The 22,541-nt window shown below is 36.9% G+C and overlaps 1 protein-coding gene across 7 annotated transcripts in view; it reads right to left on the minus strand.

The window, feature by feature from the left end:
- Positions 1-22,541, minus strand: part of CNKSR2 (connector enhancer of kinase suppressor of Ras 2) — a 206,467-nt gene that overhangs the window by 149,612 nt on the left and 34,314 nt on the right. For all 7 annotated transcript variants that reach the window (XM_085210940.1, XM_085210931.1, XM_085210919.1 and 4 more), the window contains exons 2-4: positions 22,355-22,518; positions 10,513-10,715; positions 1,142-1,229 (exon numbers count right to left, since the gene is read on the minus strand). In XM_085210940.1, coding sequence (XP_085067066.1) covers positions 1,142-1,229; positions 10,513-10,715; positions 22,355-22,518 — 455 coding nt within the window. The remainder of the gene's footprint in view (positions 1-1,141; positions 1,230-10,512; positions 10,716-22,354; positions 22,519-22,541) is intronic.

A 22,541-nucleotide genomic window follows, 5' to 3' on the forward strand; every position in this document is an offset into this window, starting at 1 on the left:
TACTGCATGCATCCCTCTTCTTCCCCTCAAGCACTGCCTGTTCCAGCACTGAACTGCAGCCCAAAGCAAGTGGATATGCACACAGAGGGAGGGCCAGCAGTTCATAACAGATGGCTGTGACCTGCCCCTGCAGCCAACAGAGAAGAATTTATCCTGACATTTATCTAGAGAAAAGGAATATAAAGCCAACAAGCTGCTTCATAATCTCAGCTGAAGGAGGATAATTTGGGTCCAATAAACATTCCTTGCTCTGCTAGAAATAGTTGCAGTAGATAATCTTAGTGGTCTTTTCCAACCTTAGTGTTTCTATGAAATAGAACACCAAAAAACTAGTAAAACAATGGTATAAGATAGTACCACATCCCTCCACAGTTATCAATAGTAGATGAATTGTAACCTCAGAAATACTTGCATCAAAGTACGGGATGATGCTTGACTGAACAGAGCTAGTTTAATTTCCCAGGTTATTTTTCCGGCATTGAACATCAACATCAGAATCAACTTCTAGCAAAGGAGACTTTTCACTTCCCAGCAAAGACAGAGATAGTTCTAAACCACATTAGTGAGAAGAAACAAAAGGATGTGGTAGGTTCCTTAAAATGTACTCCAAAATGAAGCCCATTACACAAGTGTTTCTCAGTGTTGGCCTCTATTTCTTAAACAAAGTATGCGCAGAAGTGCATACAGAGTATTCTAGCCTAACAGGGACATAATATCTCTACAGCTGTCCAGATGATATAAGCTGCATGAAGCAGCACTTAACAAAGCTCCTCCACACATACATGCACACTATGTAAACGTGCTAGTTAATGAAAATTTCAAGACAAAATATAAGATTTTAAGTATAAAAATTATCAATTTGACTATACAAATTTATAGCAATGCTATTCAACTAGAGAACCCAAGATGAATTTCACTACTGAGATAGGCATGGAGGACATGAAAAACGTGTACAGCACAGCCCACACTACTGATTATAAAATCAGGAAGCAGAATTTTTATAGAGCATTTACAAAGCACTAGTATTTCCTTCTTATTGTTAGACAATAATATAGACAAAGAATAATACAAGGCAGTATGCACAAGGTAATGGCCTTTTACTATTACAAAAGATTTAATTTCTAAGTAGATGCTCACATACCTGTTGTACAATTGTTGTCAGCTCCAGACAGAGTTGTATTACATTATTTCTTGTTACTGAATAGTCTGTCACAGCAGCAAAAGGTGATCTAAAAAGAAAGAAGGAAAAAAAAATGTTAAATGACACTTGTTTCAGTGGTTCGCAATGAACTTAGTGCCCATAGGACTTTTTTAATGCTGGCATCTCTGTTGCAGTTTGAGACAGTGATATTAAAAGCACAGATAATACTAAAATCTATTATTAAAATTGTAAATTGCAGGATACATATCCATGGATATAATTTCTCATAGTCTTTCAGCGCATTCCTGAACTACTTTCACACCCCTAGAAAAAACATCCCACATTCCTTCTGCAGTTGTTTGGGAACACCATTATCAAGGTGCCATTTTCACCTCCCATATGGACAGTGCGCAGATGTGAATCGCACCAGGAAAGTACTTCACTAATTCACTGGGATTTCCAGAATCATGTCTGATGTCTAATATAATTACTGGAGGAACTCAGAAGAAATAAAAACTTTATCCAAATGAGAATGCCATTTAGAGCCATAGATGAATCAACACTCAAAAACAGCTACAAAGGCTAAACTGGAGGCACAGCTTAACATCTCCCCACACTGTGACACAATCAGAAGTAATAGGTGAAATGAAAAATGTAATCCAGCACTTACAGAAGTCACCTACATGCATCCTACACCTTAAACTTCATGTCAGAATGCTTTAAATGCTTGTCTACCTAGAAGCTTGCTTATTTTCTGGAGGCACTGCTAAAACATATTTGGTTTTAGAGGCTGGCAGTCCTTTGATTTCTGTGTTACAAATCTGTCTTAAACTATAAACTCAACTTGATCTATTCTGTGTACTCCAGAAGCAGCCAAACTAGGCAGGGCTGGAATTTTCTGCAAGTAAACAGTTCTACTCCACTAGTGTTGCAAATGAGGCTTTTACAGACATTATTACCATCACAAAGATGGCATATCTCCATAGTATACCTGCTTCAAACATTTAAAACAAACAAACAAAAAAAAAGGTGGCAAAGTATTGTGTGGAATACAATGTCTGAATAAACTAACAACAGCTCATGCACTATGCCCAGATCACTATTTTAAGAGAAGTGGCTTTTAAATAATCTGGATCACTTGTACTTTCCCAATTGTCATAAAATCTCGGAGCATTTAGACTCATAAAGAGCTCCGTAGAACTGTTAGTATCCTAACTTCCTAATCTAAACCTAAAGACAAATTGCCAGTAGAAAGAACTCTGCTATAAGCATGTCCAATTGAGAACTATGGATACAGTTCTACTGATTCTTAGTAGTTTTCTAAAATTCTTTTCTATGTGCGGAGTTACTGAACTTTTAGTACAGGTAGATTTTGTCAAGAAGCCCATGTGAATTTTATCTTGTTCTAATGCCCTCTTTCTTCTCCAGAATTTTCAATCCAGCCCTGATGGTTCAAAAAAATGACATGAACTCTGAGGCACATGCTCAAGACAAGCAGTTTTAATTTGACGTAATACATTATACAACAAAATATATTTTTTCTACCCTTATTTTCTAGGGAATTTTAAAATAAAATTACAGAAATAAGAAACCAAGCAGAGTTTAAGAACCATATAAGCAAGCAGACAGTAAAATCTTGATATATATAGCATGTAGATAAGTTCTGAAAGTTGCCTGACAAAAGCCATTTGACACAGAGCTATAATCAAAATTGAGAATGCAAGTTTTAAGCTGTACAGTACATACAAACTATAGAGAAGGCTTACCTACAGTTACAGAGTATTATTAAGTTCAGGTGACATGTGAGCTTATTAAAGGATGAAAGCTGACTGTATTTCTTGGTTATGAACCATAATTGTGTTTAAAAGAAATAAAATAGTGCATTAGCCAAAATGTACAAAAACACTTTTTTTTCCCCGTTTAAAATTGTGGCTGTCGAGGATTGAAATCTACCTGAAACCTTTATTTAAAAAGGTCACGTTAACTTATGAACTCATTTTTACTTAAAATGAATGAAATCAAGCCAGCAAATGGCATTCTTTTACTTCAAGTATGGATGTTAATACAATTTGATCCTCAAATTACACAACTGGAATCTATTTGACATTTCAAAGCCTCCAGTATTGCTCTAAACAAAATCGCATGGTAGGCTTTGGCTTCTAAAACTGTATGATTTTCTCTCATACTTTTACAATTTACTTGGTTTCACGGTTCATGAGGAAAATAATGACAGTTTTACGATCATTGCTCTTAGTGAAGAACGTTAGAAATGCCCAAATAAACTTCGTTGACATTAAAGAGGAGGCAAAGAGACTGAGACATTACTCATTTTTATTACACTGAGGTTTACACAGTGCAGATTTACTGAAAACAGCATGGAAAGAAGTGACACATGGGTGGCAGCAGAAGGGAGAAGCTTCCTAAGAAACATAATCCTTATTAAAATATTTTGAGAAGTGATTAATTGCTTGGAAGGATGACAGGTCCTTGTTTCCTATGGAAGAGGTAAGCAATCCTCAAGCTACCTCCTCTCTAATTCTCCGCAGCTAATAAACGGACTCTCACATGGCAGCCTCTGCCAATGCTTCTATGGGATATTGCTACAAATTGGACTACTAAAATTGAAATTCCCTCTCCACCCTCTCCCCAATTCTGTCCACTTCACAGGAGGTAATCTGCACACACATGGACTACTGCAGTATTCAACTGGGATAGTGGCAAAGACAAAAGCCTCTCCAAGTATATTTACTGTCAAAGGATAGTTACTTTGGTATTATATCCTGAACCTCAATTTCAACCACGAAAGTCCAGCAACACTTGATGTAACAAAGCAGTTTCAACATATACAACAGAAAAGTCATTATGGAATTGCTGATTTCATAATAGACACACTGTGAAACACCAAAAACTCCTCTTCATTAATATCTGATTTTAAAATGCATTGTTTTAATACATTACAGAATTATTGTCAGATCAAACATAAATGCAGATAAATCCTACATACACCTTTTCAATTGGCTACTGCAGCACCTTCTTTCTCAAGACTACAAAAACATACCAAGTTAGAGGAATTCCTTGTTTAATCAGACCACTTATCTCCACTTTAAAAATATGTATGTATTTCTTAAGTGGTCTGAACCATTTCCATCAACCTGTAGATTATATTATTTTCTTTCAAAAGTCTTTTGAGTCCCTTGGAACTTCAATTCTCAGGTACTTCATATGGTTTCATTGAAGCAAATTTCCTGTGAATAACCACAATATTCAACATGTGTTTTGTTCAACTTAGCGTTCTTTAAATTAAATAAGAACTAAAAAACTATCAAGGCTATTTGTTGTCCCACTTCCTGCTGTGGCATGATCCTCTGCCTTCCACTACCTTGCTTCTCACAGGCTTTTCAAAATCTTTTCCGTATACATTTCCATGTTCATTGAACCCTTTACTCAGTTCCTCTTAAAAATTCATTATTTCTTCCCTCAAAAACTCCTGGAGATCCTTTTCCTTTGCAACACCCACATGAAACATCTTTATAACTCCACAGCACATGTATGTTTCATGACCATGCATGCTGGTGACGAGGGAGCCTCTTAATTCCTCCATTATGCGAACCCACATTGTAAACATCACCTTGTAAGACTTCATATATTCGTATTCATGTGTTTTAGACTGAAAGCCACTTGACAGAAAGTGCGTTATTTGTGGGGTGAATCACTGAAATGTGGTTTCTCTTGTTTGGGTTTTCATTTGTTTTCCCAGTGCCATCCTTGCACAAACCAGATCTACCTTGTCAAGTAATAATCAAGCACAGCTAACAGTACCGTATTGAGTCCCCTAAAAAAGAAGGCCTCAAACTACTAACAGCTTTTATAAGTAAGAACTTAAAGGCTTGCAAACATTCAAGCCTAATTCTCCCAATAAATGCTCCTCTTTACTTACAACTAAAAGAGTCACACAATAAACATAAATAAGGCTCATTCACTGAGAACAATGAGACAAAGAAATCCAACTGGACACACTTCACCTACAGTGTAAGAAAATGCATGCACTGTGTCACCATGGTGAAAAGAGGGAGAGCCATATATGAGTGGGAAATGCATTCTCCTAGCACAGTACTTTCATGCAAAGCATATTAAAAGAGCGTGCAGAAGGTCACCACCTAGAATTGTTCATATTTAAACAAGAGCATTTACGTAATTGCAGGCTGTACTCTGTGTACGACAAAGCATCAGTGAACAGGCTCAGTCTGTTCTGCTATCCAGACCTACCCACTGAAGCATCCAAATGTCCATAACTTCAGGCACAGATTTGAGCCTACCTTAACAGGACTGAAGTATACGTACAAGTGCTTTGCTAAATATTAGCACACTTAGGACCATGACAAAACAACTTGCTAACTTGGGATTCAGAGTGAAAGAATTACACCTCATCATTCCGTGACTGCTCAGAAAGGCTGATCTAAGTTAATCAGGAATGTCTTTTATTCTGAAATTTTATATTTTGTTACTTCTCTCAGCAATTTGACCCACCTCTTTTATAGGAACAACAGTTTCTATTTGCAGTAGGATTTTTTGTTCATTCATGTGCTGTTTTGCTCACATTTCAGACCAGAGATAGCAGTGGTAAATTAATCAAACTCGTGCATATTTGTCAGCCTGCCAATTTTTCTCCAGCCACAACTCTGAAAGTCTGGAACTCAAAAGCTATTTCCACAAGATCTCTTTGCTCCTATTACTCGACTTCAGCTTAATCCATAGCAGCAGTTTAAGATTTTATGGGGATATATGCCAAGGTGAAAAACAAGGGTTACAGAAGCACTGCTGTGAAAGACATACCAAATAGCTGCCCAAAGAGATAGCTGAGTCAAAAAGTACACTAAAATAAATAAATAAATAAAAAATCCAGTGTTCTCTAGCAAATTCTAATCCATGACCATTAAAATCTATAACACAATTACCACATGCAAAATTTTGTGGTAGTTGATTATATTTTCTTAAATTTTTAGAAAATAAATGAGATGTGAGAACAGCACAAGAGCTCAGTCTTAATCATAAAGGTACTTATAAGCTGCACTAAACTCCAAACTCAGAAAAGCTTGAGATAGTTTTCTGGAATCACTTTATCACTACTTTTCACTTCATACTTCTCTCTGGACAAAAGCTTTGAAGTTTTCACGGGTGTCACTGAAGAGGTAAGTGAAATATGAAAAAAAGTAGCTTGATTATCAAGCTTAGAGTGAATTCATAGTGCTTTCAGTTCAATAAAGCCTCAGATGAATGGTACATAATTCAGGAATCTCACAGAGGCAGTGAACACCAATGCACAAACAAAGCAACAGTTGTAAAAGTGGTTTTATGTAGGACTGTAGGTGCATAAGAATAAAACCTTACCTGGGATTGAAATAAATAAATATGTCTAATTTCTGTTTAATTCCACAGGTACCACTGGACACACTACTACAGAAAAACACACTTTTTATGAGGTTAGAGATAGCTTTAAACCATAAAATTGGTTTATTCATGCTTTGAATCCACAGTAATGGACTCACAACAATAATTCTACTTTAATCATACATTAAAGATTTTTTCTCTGGTATACGTTAAGTTTATGTTTGCTTTGAGGGACCTACAACTTTTACCTCAATTCTTATTTCCAGATAACTCGAATGCATTTTTCTATTGTGTTTTTTCTTCATGTTTTCTAATGATTTTCTTTAACTATTCAGTTTATTTTTCTGTTACTTAATAGTGCTCATCTTCCTCCTGCATTTATATCAAATAATGAATTCGCAGAAAACTAAGTTGCCCAAACTTTGAAGGTAATATTATGTGCATTTTCACTGTCATTCAGAAGATACAAAGGAACACGATAACTGTTGTACATAACCTCAGCAAATTAAGCATACTGTATAGAAAGCACTGAGGTTTTAAGCTCTTCAGGATGGAGTGCATGAACCTTGTAAAAGATGGAAGAATTTCCAGGAACCCAGTACACCAAAGAAGAAGAAAGATTCAGAATGATGGCATCAATTACTATTTCAAAGATTACAAGATACAAGAACTACAGGAACAAAGACTGAAAATAATAACTATCATCGAGCTTGAAGTCTGGAACGTCTGGACAGCTCTTCTCTTATTATTATCTAATTCCTAAGAAGTATCACTTCACAGCAGAGACATTTAGACGCCAAGTCATTCAGAACAGCAGACAAATAGTTTGTTGCTAAAATGTAGAGTATGTATTTCCATCAGCTTAAGAGCTAAGTTATGTGTCAAGTGGAAATCATGCTTTCAGAAAAGACTCTCAAGTTTTTCAAGGAAACTCAAATCTAAGCACCCAGATGGCTTGCAAAAAATTTGAAGATTAGGGAAGGAGCATAAAATAAAACATTATTAAGACAAAATGTTTTTTTGAAGATTTTGTGTGTTGAGAGAGTAAAGGGAAGTTGAAACAAGTCTAAAAAGCTTATGGACATAATCTATTTGTGTGATGACAATTTCTTTGCAAAACATAATTACTGGGGAGCCATTTTATGCTCCTAAAAATTCTCAGCCAACCTCTTTTGAAAACAGCTAGAATTCTCTGCTGAAATTTCCAGTTCCTTAGTGAAATTAATCTTGAAGACCTTAAAACCTCAGCATTAAAAGCTATCCTAATTTCCAGTAAAAACCTCTATCTGTGACTTACATCTGAAAGTACAGCTGCTACAAGCAGAGACCTGGAATAAAGAGCATCCTTAGATCAGCTCCATACAGTGCCACTACAAGAGCCATAGTGAAAGAAACTCAGCAAATCACAACTTTTACACTCTGATAATTGTACCTGGCCTGATGTATCATGGCCACGATAAGTAGCGAACATTCTATGGAAACATCATAAAGGGAGGGTTTGCTTGAGCAGCTGGCAAAGCACGACTCATATGCTATCATCATCATTCCCCACACATAAAAAACACATCATTGCATTTCTAGGCAATGTGAAGCTGCTGCTAGCTGCATTTTCCCTATGTGACCTGTGAGGCAAATCAACATAGGGACAATGGAGAATGGATGTTACTATAGAGTGGATAACCCTAATAACCAATTTATACCTCCAAATGGTTTTCTCTTCCCTCTCATACCCTACAGATGGAACTGGTATTAGGCATCAACCAAAAGAATTCAGATTTGGCCCAGATTTAATAGCAATAGCTGTGCAGAATGAAATTAAATCCACGTTCCTGACTTCAAATATTTAATATCTAAAATCTTACTATCTCCCCCTAGTGGCCCCAATAGCTGCTTAGAAAAAATCTAATTAGCAGAAGGCTGCTGTACTTCAGATGTTCCATCTTCCTTAGAAAGATACATTCATTGGCCTGCTCTCGCTCCAGCTTGGGGGTTTCACAGAAAAGGAAGAACAAACCTAAACAAGAAAGCCTCACACTCTCATAAATCAGAAAGGACTTAAAATGTTACAGAAAACATTTGGCAGCACTACATGTTTAGGCTACACAGAACATCAAAAGCACTTTCTCAGAAATCTGAATAAAATTAATACATTGCTTCAAGGAAGCCTCATTTGGACGCTAAACACAACATTGCTAAAAGCTTTCACCATTGCTGCCTTCTTTTTTAATATCTTGGGACTCCTGGCTTTGATCAGCTTCAGATAAATGCATAAGTCATTTTGCATTTTTGCATTTTACTTAAGAGTAGGATTGGCATACACTTAAAAAACCAAAACATTTTAGAGATCTTCCTTCACCAACACTACAGCTAACCAGTTTACAGGAATACACTCACACATTAGCACTCAGATGCAAGCAATTCTACTTTTTGTTGTTGTTGTTATATTTTACTGTTATTTGATCAGCCTTCCAGAAAAAAAACCAAACAAGTTTGGCAGAACAATAACTTTTTTCCAATGTTAAATATACATGAAAACTTACTTTTTCAGACTATTGAATGTAAAATACTATTTCGAATTCTTTATCCATTGTCCACAATTTAGATGAGAAAACAATCAAGGTCTTTTCTAAACAGAAACAAAGTCCCAAACAGTGATGTGCTTATGCAGAACATGCTTTCACACTATTCCTTTTGTTTTAAAACTCAGAATGATATGCTGTTCTCTGCCAAAAATTGTTTGCAGGGAGAAAAAAACATGAGGACCACAGTTTTTCCAAGTCAAAGCCATAACTAGAGGTAAAGCTAAAAACACATTCCTAATTCTTCAACTTCCAGTATTTAACTCTTCCCACGAAGCTTAATCATTTCTCTGCATATCTAATTTTATGTGCCTAGGTGGAAATGCAAGAGCGCATCTTCAATTTTGAAATCTAAGGGAAAGCTAGAAAGGAAGGCAGAAACACTGGTAGTTGGAGTCTTCTGAATAAAAGAGTTTAAATTTCAGTTAGGAAATGGAAGAGATTCCTGTCTCACCTTACCCTTTCATAGGGAAATCAATTATGGGACAGAAGCCATTTTTCATCACGTAGATAAAACACAGCAAAACCCAGAGAAGTAAACTCAAACAACTCTATTGGACTCTAAGAACTACACAGAACTCGTACTCTGAAAAAAACTTCAGCTGCTGGATAAAAAAAATTAGATACTCACTAAAGACACATCTTGAAAACCAGGGTAAGCATTTTATTTTTCATGATAAAAATGCACTGTGATGCATTCTCATAAAGACAGGGAGATTCATTTCAACCATTTCAGGAGTTTACATGATCATCTTACATACCTGCTTTTGACTATTTCTATCGCTAGAAAATTATCAATGCAGGTATACTAAAGGAGAGAAGTTAACCTCTTCCCACATATTTTCTAGCTAATAAAAGTAAGAATATAAGCCCATTCCAGCTGCATCTACAGTTTCAGAGGTATTTCACTGCAGTTTAAAAAAAAAAAAAAAAAAAAAAGCAAAAAAAAAAAACCGACAGTAATTAAAAACACAACCAACGTAAACTGCAAGACCACACAAACACACAGTAAAAATCCATATTTACACCTACACTATGAAACGTATGACTACAGTTTCATCAGTTTGATTTTGTCAGAGCAAAGAATCTGATTTATGCAGGTCAGTGTATTATCCTATATTGTTAACAAAATAGGCAAAAATCCTAATCATGTCAGGCTGGTGCTATACTGTATTTCCAGAAATGTGTAGGATTGCAGTGAATTTGGAAGTATTGTAATGCTATCAGAATCATGTACTGACAGTTAAATAACAAGAAAAAAACTGCTACAAAGTTCAAAGTTCTTCTTAGAATTTGTGAGTGGATTCTGCTACCGTGTAAATGTCTACATTACTTTTTCTAAAAAGGCTGGGTTTTCAGCATGTCCATGAACCGGTTACCTCTGACGCATTTGGGAGATTTTACCTGTCCAACCAAGCCAGGAGACTTTTAGCAGCTCCAATGAGATCCACTACTGATGTCAGAAAATCATTTGGTAATTTGCGGCTGGTCCTTCCATCGTAATGACCACTCCTCCTCCTCCCAGTGATGAAGTTCTGCAGATTTTTGGCAGATGCATTCAGTTTGTGTGAAAGAGTTTTCAGATTTTCTGTTTCCAAACCATAGTTCTGAAATTAAAATAGAAAAAATAGAAAAAAAACAGAAAAAGAAACTTAGCCATGCTACTGAACACGAAGTACTGAGAACAGCAAGACTGATCTCCTTCAAAACTTAACCATTCCCAATAATTAAGGTATAAATACACCCACTCATTAGATTTTAAATGTATGGCATGTTCTGTTTCTAAAGTGCATAAAAATAGAACAAAAGAAGAACAAAATCATGAGTGATCTTTTAGATGGTTTAAGTGCGCTAAGAAAAAAATCTCTTTCTAGTCTGGAGGATTGATTTTCCAAGTAGTAGACCCAATGGTTCTCTCAGTAAATCTGATAGTTACAGAGCAGTCCCTTCTGCCTTCAGTCTCACTGATTTCCTAAGACCACGTAAGAAAAGAGGGCTTGCAATTAACAAAAGTAAACAGTATGAACAAAGTGTAATACCAGATTGTTTTCATTGGAAACATGTTTATTATCTTCTTTTTTTTAATTCTTGTTAGCAGCAAAAGACCAGCGTAATCACAGACTAAAGAACACAGTGCTATTTTGCTCAAAGTCTGTCTTGCCCATTTAGAGCTGTAAACTTTGCTTCCACTTAAGAGGCAATTCCTTAAGCTGAAATTAGTCCTCTACTATGCAGCAGATAGAGAAACAATTTCACAGAAATATTAACAAATACTACTTGAAAATCCTTCAAATACACTGAAATGGCACTTGAGAACATCCTAATTTAATGTTCTATTACAATATATTACAGAAAAATAAGCAATTTGTTAACTCTAAAATAGATTTGTTTTCCTCACAAATGCAAAGAATACTAGCATTATTTAAAAAGAGATCATTTCTTCCTATTTTAAATAAATATGCAACTGCAGAGACTTGAGCTTATCATTGCCATGAGAGATGGGACTGCTGGAAGTGCTCCTTGCCTAAAACACATTACAGGGTTAAGATGTGGCATGGCTACAACTCGATCTGAGGCAAGAGCTACTTGCTACTAACCAAAGTGGATGAAGCAGGATGCAAAAAGTGCCTCAGCTACACATACAAAAAAAACACACTTCCTAACAACACTCCCTCTCTCTCATCCCATACTCCCTGGTTTGGTCACCATACTAATCTGTCTATGAGAAGGAATGTATTTACCAATTCCAGTCTAAGACTACTGAAGCTTGTTACTGTGATTTTTTTAATTTTTTTTTTTTTAATTTTTTTATTTTTTTTCCTCCAGGCAAGGATTTTTTTTTCCTCTCTTGTTTGTAGGGAAAAAAAAAAAAAGGAAAAAAAAAAGATTATTTACAGTAGTTGTCATTCTCATAATCCACACCACTTACTAAATCAACTTATCTACTCTTTAATTATACAGGGACTCCAGGAAGATTACACTGACATAAGACCCAGTAAACACAGAGCCCCTAACCCTTTCACAGTCCTAATCCCAGGACAATACTGAAATATTGTGGAAAATGGAGACTTCAGAATATGGCTTGGCTGTATCTCCCACCCACATCCTTCTGACACCTGTAAATTGAACACACTTAATAAGGAGTCACTACAACGTCAGTCATCTTTTCCACTTTGAGACTCAGCTTAAGAGAGAAACAAGCATATGCTAAGATTGCATTTTAAAAATTTCTACTGCAATTTCTGAGAACATCATATTTCAGCTAACAAATGGCTTTGTGGGAATGTTTATAACTGCACAGTTTCTGCGTAGGCACTGTCCGCTGCCACCTCACTCAGTTTCCAATTAGACAGTCAGTACATTTGGGCAATGACTTTTCCATCATGTAAATATTCTATAGCAGTTATACAACAGATAGAATTAGGCTATAAATTAGAAATTTACAAGATGAAAACAATAGATTAGGAAAGAAAAGTAAAATATACTTTGTTGTGCAGTTAAGCGGCTCGTAATTAATAACTTATTAAATTTGCCCAAATTAAAGAGATAAACATCAAATAAAAACAGATTTGTTTTTCCTGCAGTTTTCTGTGGTTGCTGTGGTTGAGAGAGCTTGGTAAAGACGTAGGACTCAATAGGAATAAGCTGGAACAACAACAACAAATAAAACAGGTTTTTCTTATTTTCCTTCTTCTTGAGCATCTAGCTTGTTTGGGGGGGTAATTAATCAGAAAAGAAACAAAATATATGTCATGGGAAGTTTCTTACAGATCACCTTTCCTTGAGCAGAACTCAGAGCAAACTCAGAAAAGGGGTTTTAAGCAGTCAAGCAAGCCTACCACAAGAAACGTTTACAATGATGCTCACATTCCCAAACACTGAGAGGAATGACTGCAAGCTACAGCCCTGTCATAGGTCTCCTCATGAGATTTCCTTCTTTCTGATGCACAGAAAAGCAGAATTTCTTGATTATGGCATCTGTCAGTGGGAAGCCGAATGTGGTTATCCAAATACTGTGCTCATATTCACCCTCAGCAACTTGAGTTCTCTCACACAGCACCTCTAACTCTTGTCACACTCCAGGTGCCTCAGTAATACTTTCACAACAGGGCCTGTATTTCAAGTTCCCTAATCCCATGGCACCATTCCTTCTGTAATCCAGGGGAAAGTGCTGCAAGGGCTGCCACACGCCATGCCAATCCAGGGCACGCTGATCCCAAGCCAAAGCTGGGCACAGAGCCCACAGATGGATGCCCATGCCAAGGCCCAGGCTTCAACCTGAAGCTCTCCCTTGACAGCCCTGAATTACTTTCACCTCTTTTCTCTCCATCTTCCTCTCTGCTGCCTGGCCTGCACTTTGCCAGTTCAGAGAGGCGGGCGGTAGGTAGCACCCAGCAATGATGTGCTGTGCCTACTGCGGCAGAAGCTCAGGTCAACAACGCACAGGCCTCAAATCCCAGCAGAAAGAAAATCATCAGTAAAACTAGAACAGTGAGCAAGACACTCAAAAAAGTATTCTGTGACAGAATAACAGGACATATTTGCATATATTCTTCTTTAGAAAAGCAGCTCCTATAAAAGCTTAGTAGTCTCTCATTAACGTTTCAAGTGATGACCACATAGAGATGTATTCTCTTTCCTTTCTGAGACATCTTTTTTCACAGTCAGATACATGGAAAAGAAGGGACAGTGTTAATGACCACAAAGTCTGTGTCTAGATACATTCACCAATAGTGAATGTTTTCTTTATTGTAAAAAACAGAGGAGCTCAACTGGTATCTAAGCTGCATTCAATTTAATCATTCATTAGGAATGGTGTTGGTTTTGGCACAGCCTCCACCTGCAGTATGAGACATATATAGGCAGGGGTGTAAAACAGAGATATAAATTTCAAGCAGAGTATACAATGGCTGCTCTGAAAGTAAAGCCTCCTATTTTATTATGTTGACTCATGATGTCAGAGGTGGTGGTATGGCAAGTAGAGGCTGAATCTTCCCAATAATATTTTGCTACATTTTGTTGCTGTATGACAGAAGGCAGCAGAGAGGCAGTCTGACACAATCACATCTGACATGGAAGTACAGATGAAGCAAAGAGGTGGAACTGAATTCCTCCACGCAGAAAAGATTGCTCCCGCTGATGTTCATTGACGCTTGCATAATGTTGATGGAAACCCAACAGTTGTCTTCAGCAGTGGCAACAGCAGATCACCTCCACTAGTGCAAATTTTTATAAACTCAACATGCAGACTCTCATTCATTGCTTGTGAAAGTACATAACTAATGGTGCGACTATGTAAAAAAAAAAAAAAAAAAAAAAAAAAGGTGTTCTTTAACTGAAAATTTGCTCTATCAAATAGAGTTATCGTGCTCTTTGTAGTTCTGGTAGTTTCCATAGAGGCATTACTTTTGGAGCAAGCTACATATTTTTGGGCAGCTCTGCTTAAAGAAGCCTTCAATGAGAAGGCTCCTACAACAGCAGCCAAGTTCACAAAATCCCCACTTTATATATCACTAATATTTCCAGTCCTCATAAAAAGAAAAAAAAATAAAATAAAATCCAATCTGTCATGTGTTCCAATACTGGGGAAAAGGTTGTTCAAATAACAACTGCCAAGTTCAGTCATACTTTATATGCGATCAAATACTATTAATAATATGCTTCTTGTAGGCATACAGTGTTTATCTCTAAGCAACGTAAAAAGATAATTGCAGGCAAAGATGAGAATTCTTTTGTTTTTCCCTACTCTGTATTTAGCCTGCACTAACGCAAGTTATAGTGTCATTAGCCAAGATAAATTTATAGTCATTGAAAGAAGCGTAAAGAAATCTGTGTGCTTGTAGAGATTGCTAGCAGTGAGGCAAGTCTATACATCTGCTTTCTCAATGAGGGGCCACAAAGGAAGAGACACCACACCTTAACAGAAATGGCTCTAATGGCGTCTTTTCTCGCAATCACAAAACAAGAACTTGATGAAGCTTAAGTGTAATAGCTTGTCAGCAGGTGTTTGAGAGAAAGGTGGTGGTGGGAATTATTAATAGGCATTTTACCTGCTAATTACTTTTCTGTGGATTCACATGGTAGTGACAGTGATGAATTGTAGCTCTTTTCTTTACATGCTGACAAGCAGCAGCTGTAATCACTAGTGATGAATTTTGATTATTTTTTATTGGTGGGGAAAGCCAGCCTAGCCCTCTCTCTGCCCGTCCATCCTCCATCAGCATCACAGGCTAGAAAGAGAGTTAAGTTACCAAACTTTGGAAGCGAAATGAACTTCTGGGGGCACGTTTGATCAATATCTAAAAAATAAAAATAAAGATCAGAGCTCAGTTTCTTCTTTCATTAAATGCACTTAAGCCTTTCTAGCAGGTAAGTACATCTCATACTGCTAATACTGGTTAGAAAGGAGAGCATTTCTATCTCATACAGTGCTAACAATCTCTGCTGGCTCAGATACGGTAACTAGAGGCTGCTGACACACTTAAGAGTATGCCACCACTGTTGCAGTGCAACACAAAGACATACAAATGTCAAGTTCAAGCATCAAGAGAATTCCATATCTGAATTCACCACAATATAGTATATAGACATACTCACAGTCCAACTACCAAATCCTAAAATCTCTTACAACGTGTCCTGATCAGAACTTTTTATGAATCCACAAAAGCCTACATATCCATAAACACAAAGGCCACATTACGTTCAAGAACATCATATGATTCCCAAAAACAATCCAAGAGAGAAAAATGAGCATATGGTTCTCTCTGCCTCTCCCTTTAAATAGCTGGTTCTTTCTCTTTCAGCCTAGAAAGCTGTTGGAAACCATATGGAGCACAAGGCATTACATGACCAGTGTTCTCACTGAATTGATGCAAGATGGGAACCAAGGCTACTACTGCAACACTGGTGAACTGGGACAAAAGGAAAATAAGATGAGCACAGCAGACATCAGTGCTTACTTTGATCAGTTCTGCTGCCCCCTTGGAGAAAGGCTGCTGTGACATACAAGCTACAGAAGGTAAAGGATTATGGTGACAAATATTTGCCACAGAATAATAAACATTATTTTTTAAAGATGGAGAACAAAGTTGCAACCTCCTGAAAAGACAAATATTATAGTCTAGGTTGCTGTACTGTATAATATATAATGTGTTAGGAAATAAAACTTCTCAATTATGCTTGGTTTCTCCAATTAGTTTGGACAGCAATCACAAGGATGAATTCAAGTTTTATTTCTAACACAATTTTTTCCCCCACTTATTCATAGACTGATGTAGAAGCTGCAGGTGAAAATAGCATAAGGCTATAGAAGTGGACTTAAGATAACATCAGGCAAGTTTACATTTGTTCCTCACTATTTTTCAGAGCTCTCATCTTCCAAACATAAATCTTGAGACACATGTCTGCATGTAATATTCATTGCTTTTAAACAAGCAAACTGGAAATGACAAAGTTCACAGTCCTCTATTCCTAGGAAGCCTGCAGAAGTTCTTAAATGTATAATCAAAACTGCATCACAGGTATACCGTGGCACATAGCAGCCATTTCAAAGCCATGCCTCAGAATTTGGGGTGCTAAAAATTTCCCATGAAAAATTCTAATCTTCTCCTTCAAAGTTGTTTTTAAACTAAGTAAAATCCATCCTCTTCTGAACCTCATTCTCGAAAGCATTTGGCTAAACACATCCCACAAATTATGAGGCAGTTTACAAGATCAAAGTTGTGAACGACTGAGAACACAGCTTGTCATATGGATGGTGCCTTATGTAACTTTATACCTCATCAGCTCTGCCTACAGCATTTCTACATATATTTCTAACCACCTTTCTTTCACAATGATGAAATGCCAACCCTAAGGTTATCCCTCCTTTGAATAGCACTTACATATGGGACAATGCAGTCCATACAGATTTCATAAGTAGGGAATAAACACATAAGGAAACAAAGCCAGAGCATTCAAATGACATTTATTATATATTGCAGTTATTAAATATATATTGATTAAAAGACAAATGGTTTCAAAGAATATAAATATTTGTCCTAAGTGTTTGCAGTCAGGAAAAAAAAAAATAATAATCAGGTGCATGAGAGCAACAGCCCTCCACAGCTCAGGAAATTCTCATAATAACCATCATCACCTTTCCTGAAAAAAGCAGTTCTTTTTCCACAGCACAATCAAGTAATACATCAAAAAAGCCAAGTCCTAGTTATGCTTTATAGCACTAATAGAGCAATTATGTAACTATGCTCCTTACTCTTATTCAATCAGCAGATTCTGCAAGACCAAGTGTTCATTATGTTTTCTTTGTTTTCCAACTTTCTCATGTAATTTTGTCCTTAGTCAGCCAGGTCCTGTTACTTCTCTAGAATTCAAAATAATAGTTACGTATTCAGTTACACGCAGTTCCAAATTCTTAAACAGCTAAGGAAAGAAGATCAGTCTTTTTCAACAAGCCTGCTTTTAACTAAGGCATCCATTTTGCACTTGCCCAAAACTCAGAATAACCCAAAGACAGATCAGAGGAAGAACATTCATTCCTTGCATATGGACATATTTACTGCCTTTGACATACCACAGGGTTTACTGCAGTTCTGTAGAAAAGATTTACTAACAACAGCTACAAATATCAGCTATCAGACAGCCTTTAACTCATTAGTTCTATTGATCTGGTTATGGACCTTTGATTGAGAATTTCCTTCTTAGTAGTAAGTTATTTGAGGCTGAAGACAAGACAGCAGCTGACAGATAAGTAGAACTTTAACTTGCAAAAGGGCAAGAGAAAAAAAGGCTGACTTTTCTGCTATGAGCATGCAGAATATTAAGAATAAATCCTAACTACAGTATAAACAAGCTTCCATTCTGGAATGAAGCATTCCTCATTTAGCACTACATGGATTAAGCCTAATACTCACTGTTACTGACAAAGTAGCTCTAAGATTTGACTAGTGATAAGGGCGAAGGAAAAGATTTTTGTGTGAGAAATAGCAAGAAGATGAAATTAAGATAAAGGACATAATTCTTACGAAGAATTGAATCATTCAGGGGTGAAGTAGATCTATTTTTCACATTAATTTGCATTTAAACATTTTGTATCAGTGGTAAATGACAAGTAATGTCGTGTTATTAGCACACCCCAACATATTCTCTGCCAAGTAACATTGCTGTTTCATCCGCTGCAATCTCTCATATTTACAGACTGAAAAATCCAGTGCGTAACAGCCTCCTGTGAAGTCACAACAGATTTAAGTAACCAGTATGAAATGAGAACTAAAACCAATATCCTGTATAAAGCAAAACCATTTTGTTTTTCTTTTAAACAAGAATATCTTATACATAAGTTCAGGTTTTCTGAAAAATATTTTGCAAACTCGCAGGACTTTGCTAATTTCTTTTGTTTAAAGAAAATTTCAAGTCATTCAGAAGTCATTTGTGAAGTTTTCTAAATAGACTTTTTTTCACAGGATATTTCAAAATATGGCCTCATTTTTAAAAATGTTTGAAAATTTTTAATAATCAAATGAAACTGTTTTCATTTTCTTTATCAACCAAAATCACAGGAAATACAGCGTAACAGCTAATTCATTGCAATTTCCCCTGTATCTTAACATTTGGGTATGGAGTTTCTTAGTTTACAAAGTTCTGAGATGTCAAATATTTTTTTGAGCTTTTGTCAGAGTGAATAAACATGCTCATCCACATCAAACAGGAATCTGCTGGTGTCACCAGCGTGGTCTGGATTTCATGTCCTAGACTGAACAAAAAGGGAGGGAGAAGAGACATGTCTTGCCAGAAAAAGAGCAGCCTTGCAAGAGGAGTTCCATCATATTTTCTCATGGTCTGACCCAAAAACCACATAACAACTTCCTACCAATGAAATACCATCACAGACCTCCTTCTTGCTTTTAAGCACAGAGCACGTTTCATTCGTCTTGCCCTTTCTGACATAAACTTGCTATTAAATTTAAAAAAAAAGAAGAGGGGTGGGGAGGGGGGAGGAAGGAAGGTAATCTATAGGAGAGTGCGAATATACAAAACACATTAATTACATGGGACACGTTCAGCTGAGAAGGCATGCAAAATTATTAGCAAGTGTGATCTATAACAGCAGTAGCAGCTGGGCCATGTCTTTCTCCCTCCTTCTCTGTAGCATCACAAGAAAAGCAAACCTGTGTATCTCACCCCCAGGATACTTGCTCTCTTGTCAACAGCACAGTATGGCAATTTTCAGCCAAGAGAGACTCAAGTGAGATGGTGACATAGGCCAGCATTTGTTCTCCTATCAGCTAACAAACATTGGAGGATCCCTTTTTTACAAATGTTCATGACAGGATGGGAATACTGAGAGAGACCACAACTACCTACCATGTTCTATCAGAAAAGAACATCCTTCAAATAACACTACCAAACATAATCACACGTGATTAGTGACAGGGCAAGAAGGAATGGTCTCAAGTTGTGCCAGGAAAGGTTCAGGTTGGATATTAGGAAAAACTTCTATGAAAGAGTGGTCAGGCACTGGAACGGGCTGCACAGGGAGGTGGTGGAGTCATCATCCCTGGAGGTGTTCAAAAAACATTGAGATGTAGTATCAAGGGATATGGTTTAGAAGGGAAATATCGGTGGTAGATGGGCAGTTGGGCTAGATGATCTTGGAGGTCTTTTTCAAACTTGGTGATTCTACGATTCTATGATAAGTGGCTCCCAATTATTACTGTGGCCAGCAGTTTGTCTTTTTAGTACTATTCCACAGCCTGTCTGAGGCAAATAAGATCCAAGCACACACCAAACGTACTTGATCAGGTCCTTCATTTTCCTCCAAAAAGAAAACATTGCCCCACAAACTGCAGACATGCAACACAAGCAGCCAGTTTGCCATTTGCCACAACCACAGCTATAGAGCAGAAATTGTCAGTGGAAATCTTCTCCATAAAACTCCTTGGAGAGGGACAGGAAGGATGCATCTCCCTAAAGCACATCAGCTGACACAGAAGCTTCCCTCACCGCTGGGAAGCTTCCCTCTGTCTTAAAAACTTCTCCCCATAGAGTAGGAGCAGGAATGACTGGTGGGAGGGGTGGTTCTGTCCTCCTCAATTTTTCTCAGTTGGGGAAAACAAACAAAAAAAACAAAAAGCCTCTTAGGTGTTCACTCACCAACTCAGAGAGAATGGAGAGAAAAAATTCAGAAGCTGCAATCTGTTGGACGTGATTAGTACAAAATCAGAGATTATGCTTGCAAGGCAAAATTAATATTACTGTTTCTATCCCATCATACTACTGATCATTCCCAACATCCAATTAGATCTTAATTCACTTGGATCGTACATCTATGCCTCATGCCAAATTCTACTGTGAATCTTCTGTTAACCTCCAGTTTAACAGGAGAAACAGTCAGGTAACTTGCATTTCAAAAACCCAGCACAATGACCCCCTGCACAAGCAGTTGTCCTGTGCTGAATATTTAAAGGTTTAGCATTCTCATAAACATACAGGCCACATTAGAAGCTAATTCAGAAGAACAGGCAAGCACTAACCAGGACAGATACTTATTGATGCAATAAAAAAAAAAGAAAGCCTACAAGTATAGGACCAGAATAGCCAGAAGGATTGTCTCTGAATTAAATTTCCTAAGAGGTTTATCTGATTGGTGAACAATAAATTTAAATTAAGTCCACTAAAATCAATATAACAATCACATTTTCTGTCCCTGAGGAGCCATCAGCAGCCAATTGTGAGACTGCAAAAGCCTCCACTTAAATTAGAAGTTGAAATCTGAATGCTTGCTATTGTGTTTCAATGATAAAGTTTTTTTTAAAAACCAACTCAGAAAAGCAGTCAACACTATATGCCACATGGACCAAGAAGGTAGAGACTTCTTGCATGAACTTAGGATGCACCGCAAGCTTTCACTAAAAAATCCTTATTAAACGTACAATTTAGTTCTATATACTATTGTCTAAGATAAGGGAACTACAAATACAAGATGTGTCTGTTTGTCTAACGATAACATCTGTAATTATATATCCGGGGGGAAAAGGAAATTTCAGCTAATAAACAAGGTTCATTCTGTGAAAATAAGTTACATTTGAAAGAATCATGATCTGTCTCCCTTGGAAAGAACTGTCTTCAGTATTCACCCTACCTTAGATTTTGTCTCAGTTAATTAAAGTATTTTCTTTCTTGTTTCTCTTTGCACAGAGTGTACTTTGTGACTGTCTCCTTGTATGTCCATAGCAATTTTTTTTTTAATTTATTTTTTAGGATTACAACTTTTCCATCACTTAAAAATGGTGGAGTTAACATCACACTGAGCCACTTCACAACATAATGCTCTAAAGAAGAAATTCCAAAGCCTGCACAATCTCTGTAATAATATATTCAGAAAAGCTGCTGCATAGTGAGAATCCACAAGCCCTTCTGAGGAACCTTTCAGTGTATCATCTTTGATTTCCTTTACAGAGATTCGGCTTCCTTAAAGCTGCAGCTGAAGCTTGGAAAAGTCATGCACATTAGAAAGTACAAAACGCCACTTTAGGCAGTCAACTACATCTTAACAGAGCTGTTCACAATTCTTTCTACAGCAACGAACACAGACAGCGTGCCCAATCTTTACAATCACACAGAAGAAGTTTGTAAGAACAGTGAAGTTTGCACTACACCCCTCACTGAGGGGATAATCAAAGTTCTGCATGATGTTACCTTATAGAAAAGAGCATTATAAAAATCCCTCTGCATTGAGGATTTATGTATTATTTACACTTTTTTTTTTTTCAATCCAGTATTTCATCCTTTCTACTGCGAAATAAAAGCAGCTAAATAATCATCTAAAAACATAATTTGCTATACTCTGAGGGACTGCATAAAAGATCAGTGAAAAATGACATGGTTAATATCAAAACTTTTTTTTTTTTTTTTAAAGGGCAACAGGCACTCAATTACTACATTCTAATTTCTCTCATTCTAACTATTTTACATTCCAAACCCAGCACTGTCTACTCTCATTGTGACTTTAGGTGGCTTTTTTCCTACAAAGAAAGATATGGAAGTCTTAAACCTCTGATGCAAATTTACTTAACAAGCACTATCCTAGCAGAAGATGTTGTTATCTTCACTCTGGTTTAAAATGTTAAACCGATCATACATTGAAAAGCATCTGTTTAGATGCCTTTTAGGACTAGAAATTTGAATACACAAACTGCAAATATGCAAACACCATTCATTCCCTCCCCTTTTGCCCCAAGAAGTTTACCAGTGCACAGAGCAAGTCTACTGCTTCCAAGATAAGTTCCTGATGGCCAATTCGTGTGACTCCAAGATCTTCCAGTTCTTGATGAGTAATACGTAGTAGCTGGTCGCCACTAATCTTCTCTCTCTCAAAATTCTTAATATATTGCTGCAAGCAATCATCAAGACCTGCAGAAACAGGATGGAAGAAA

The sequence above is a fragment of the Meleagris gallopavo genome, chromosome 1 (assembly GCF_905368555.1).
Source record: "Meleagris gallopavo chromosome 1, MGAL_WU_HG_1.1, whole genome shotgun sequence".
Classification (NCBI taxonomy): domain Eukaryota; kingdom Metazoa; phylum Chordata; class Aves; order Galliformes; family Phasianidae; genus Meleagris; species Meleagris gallopavo.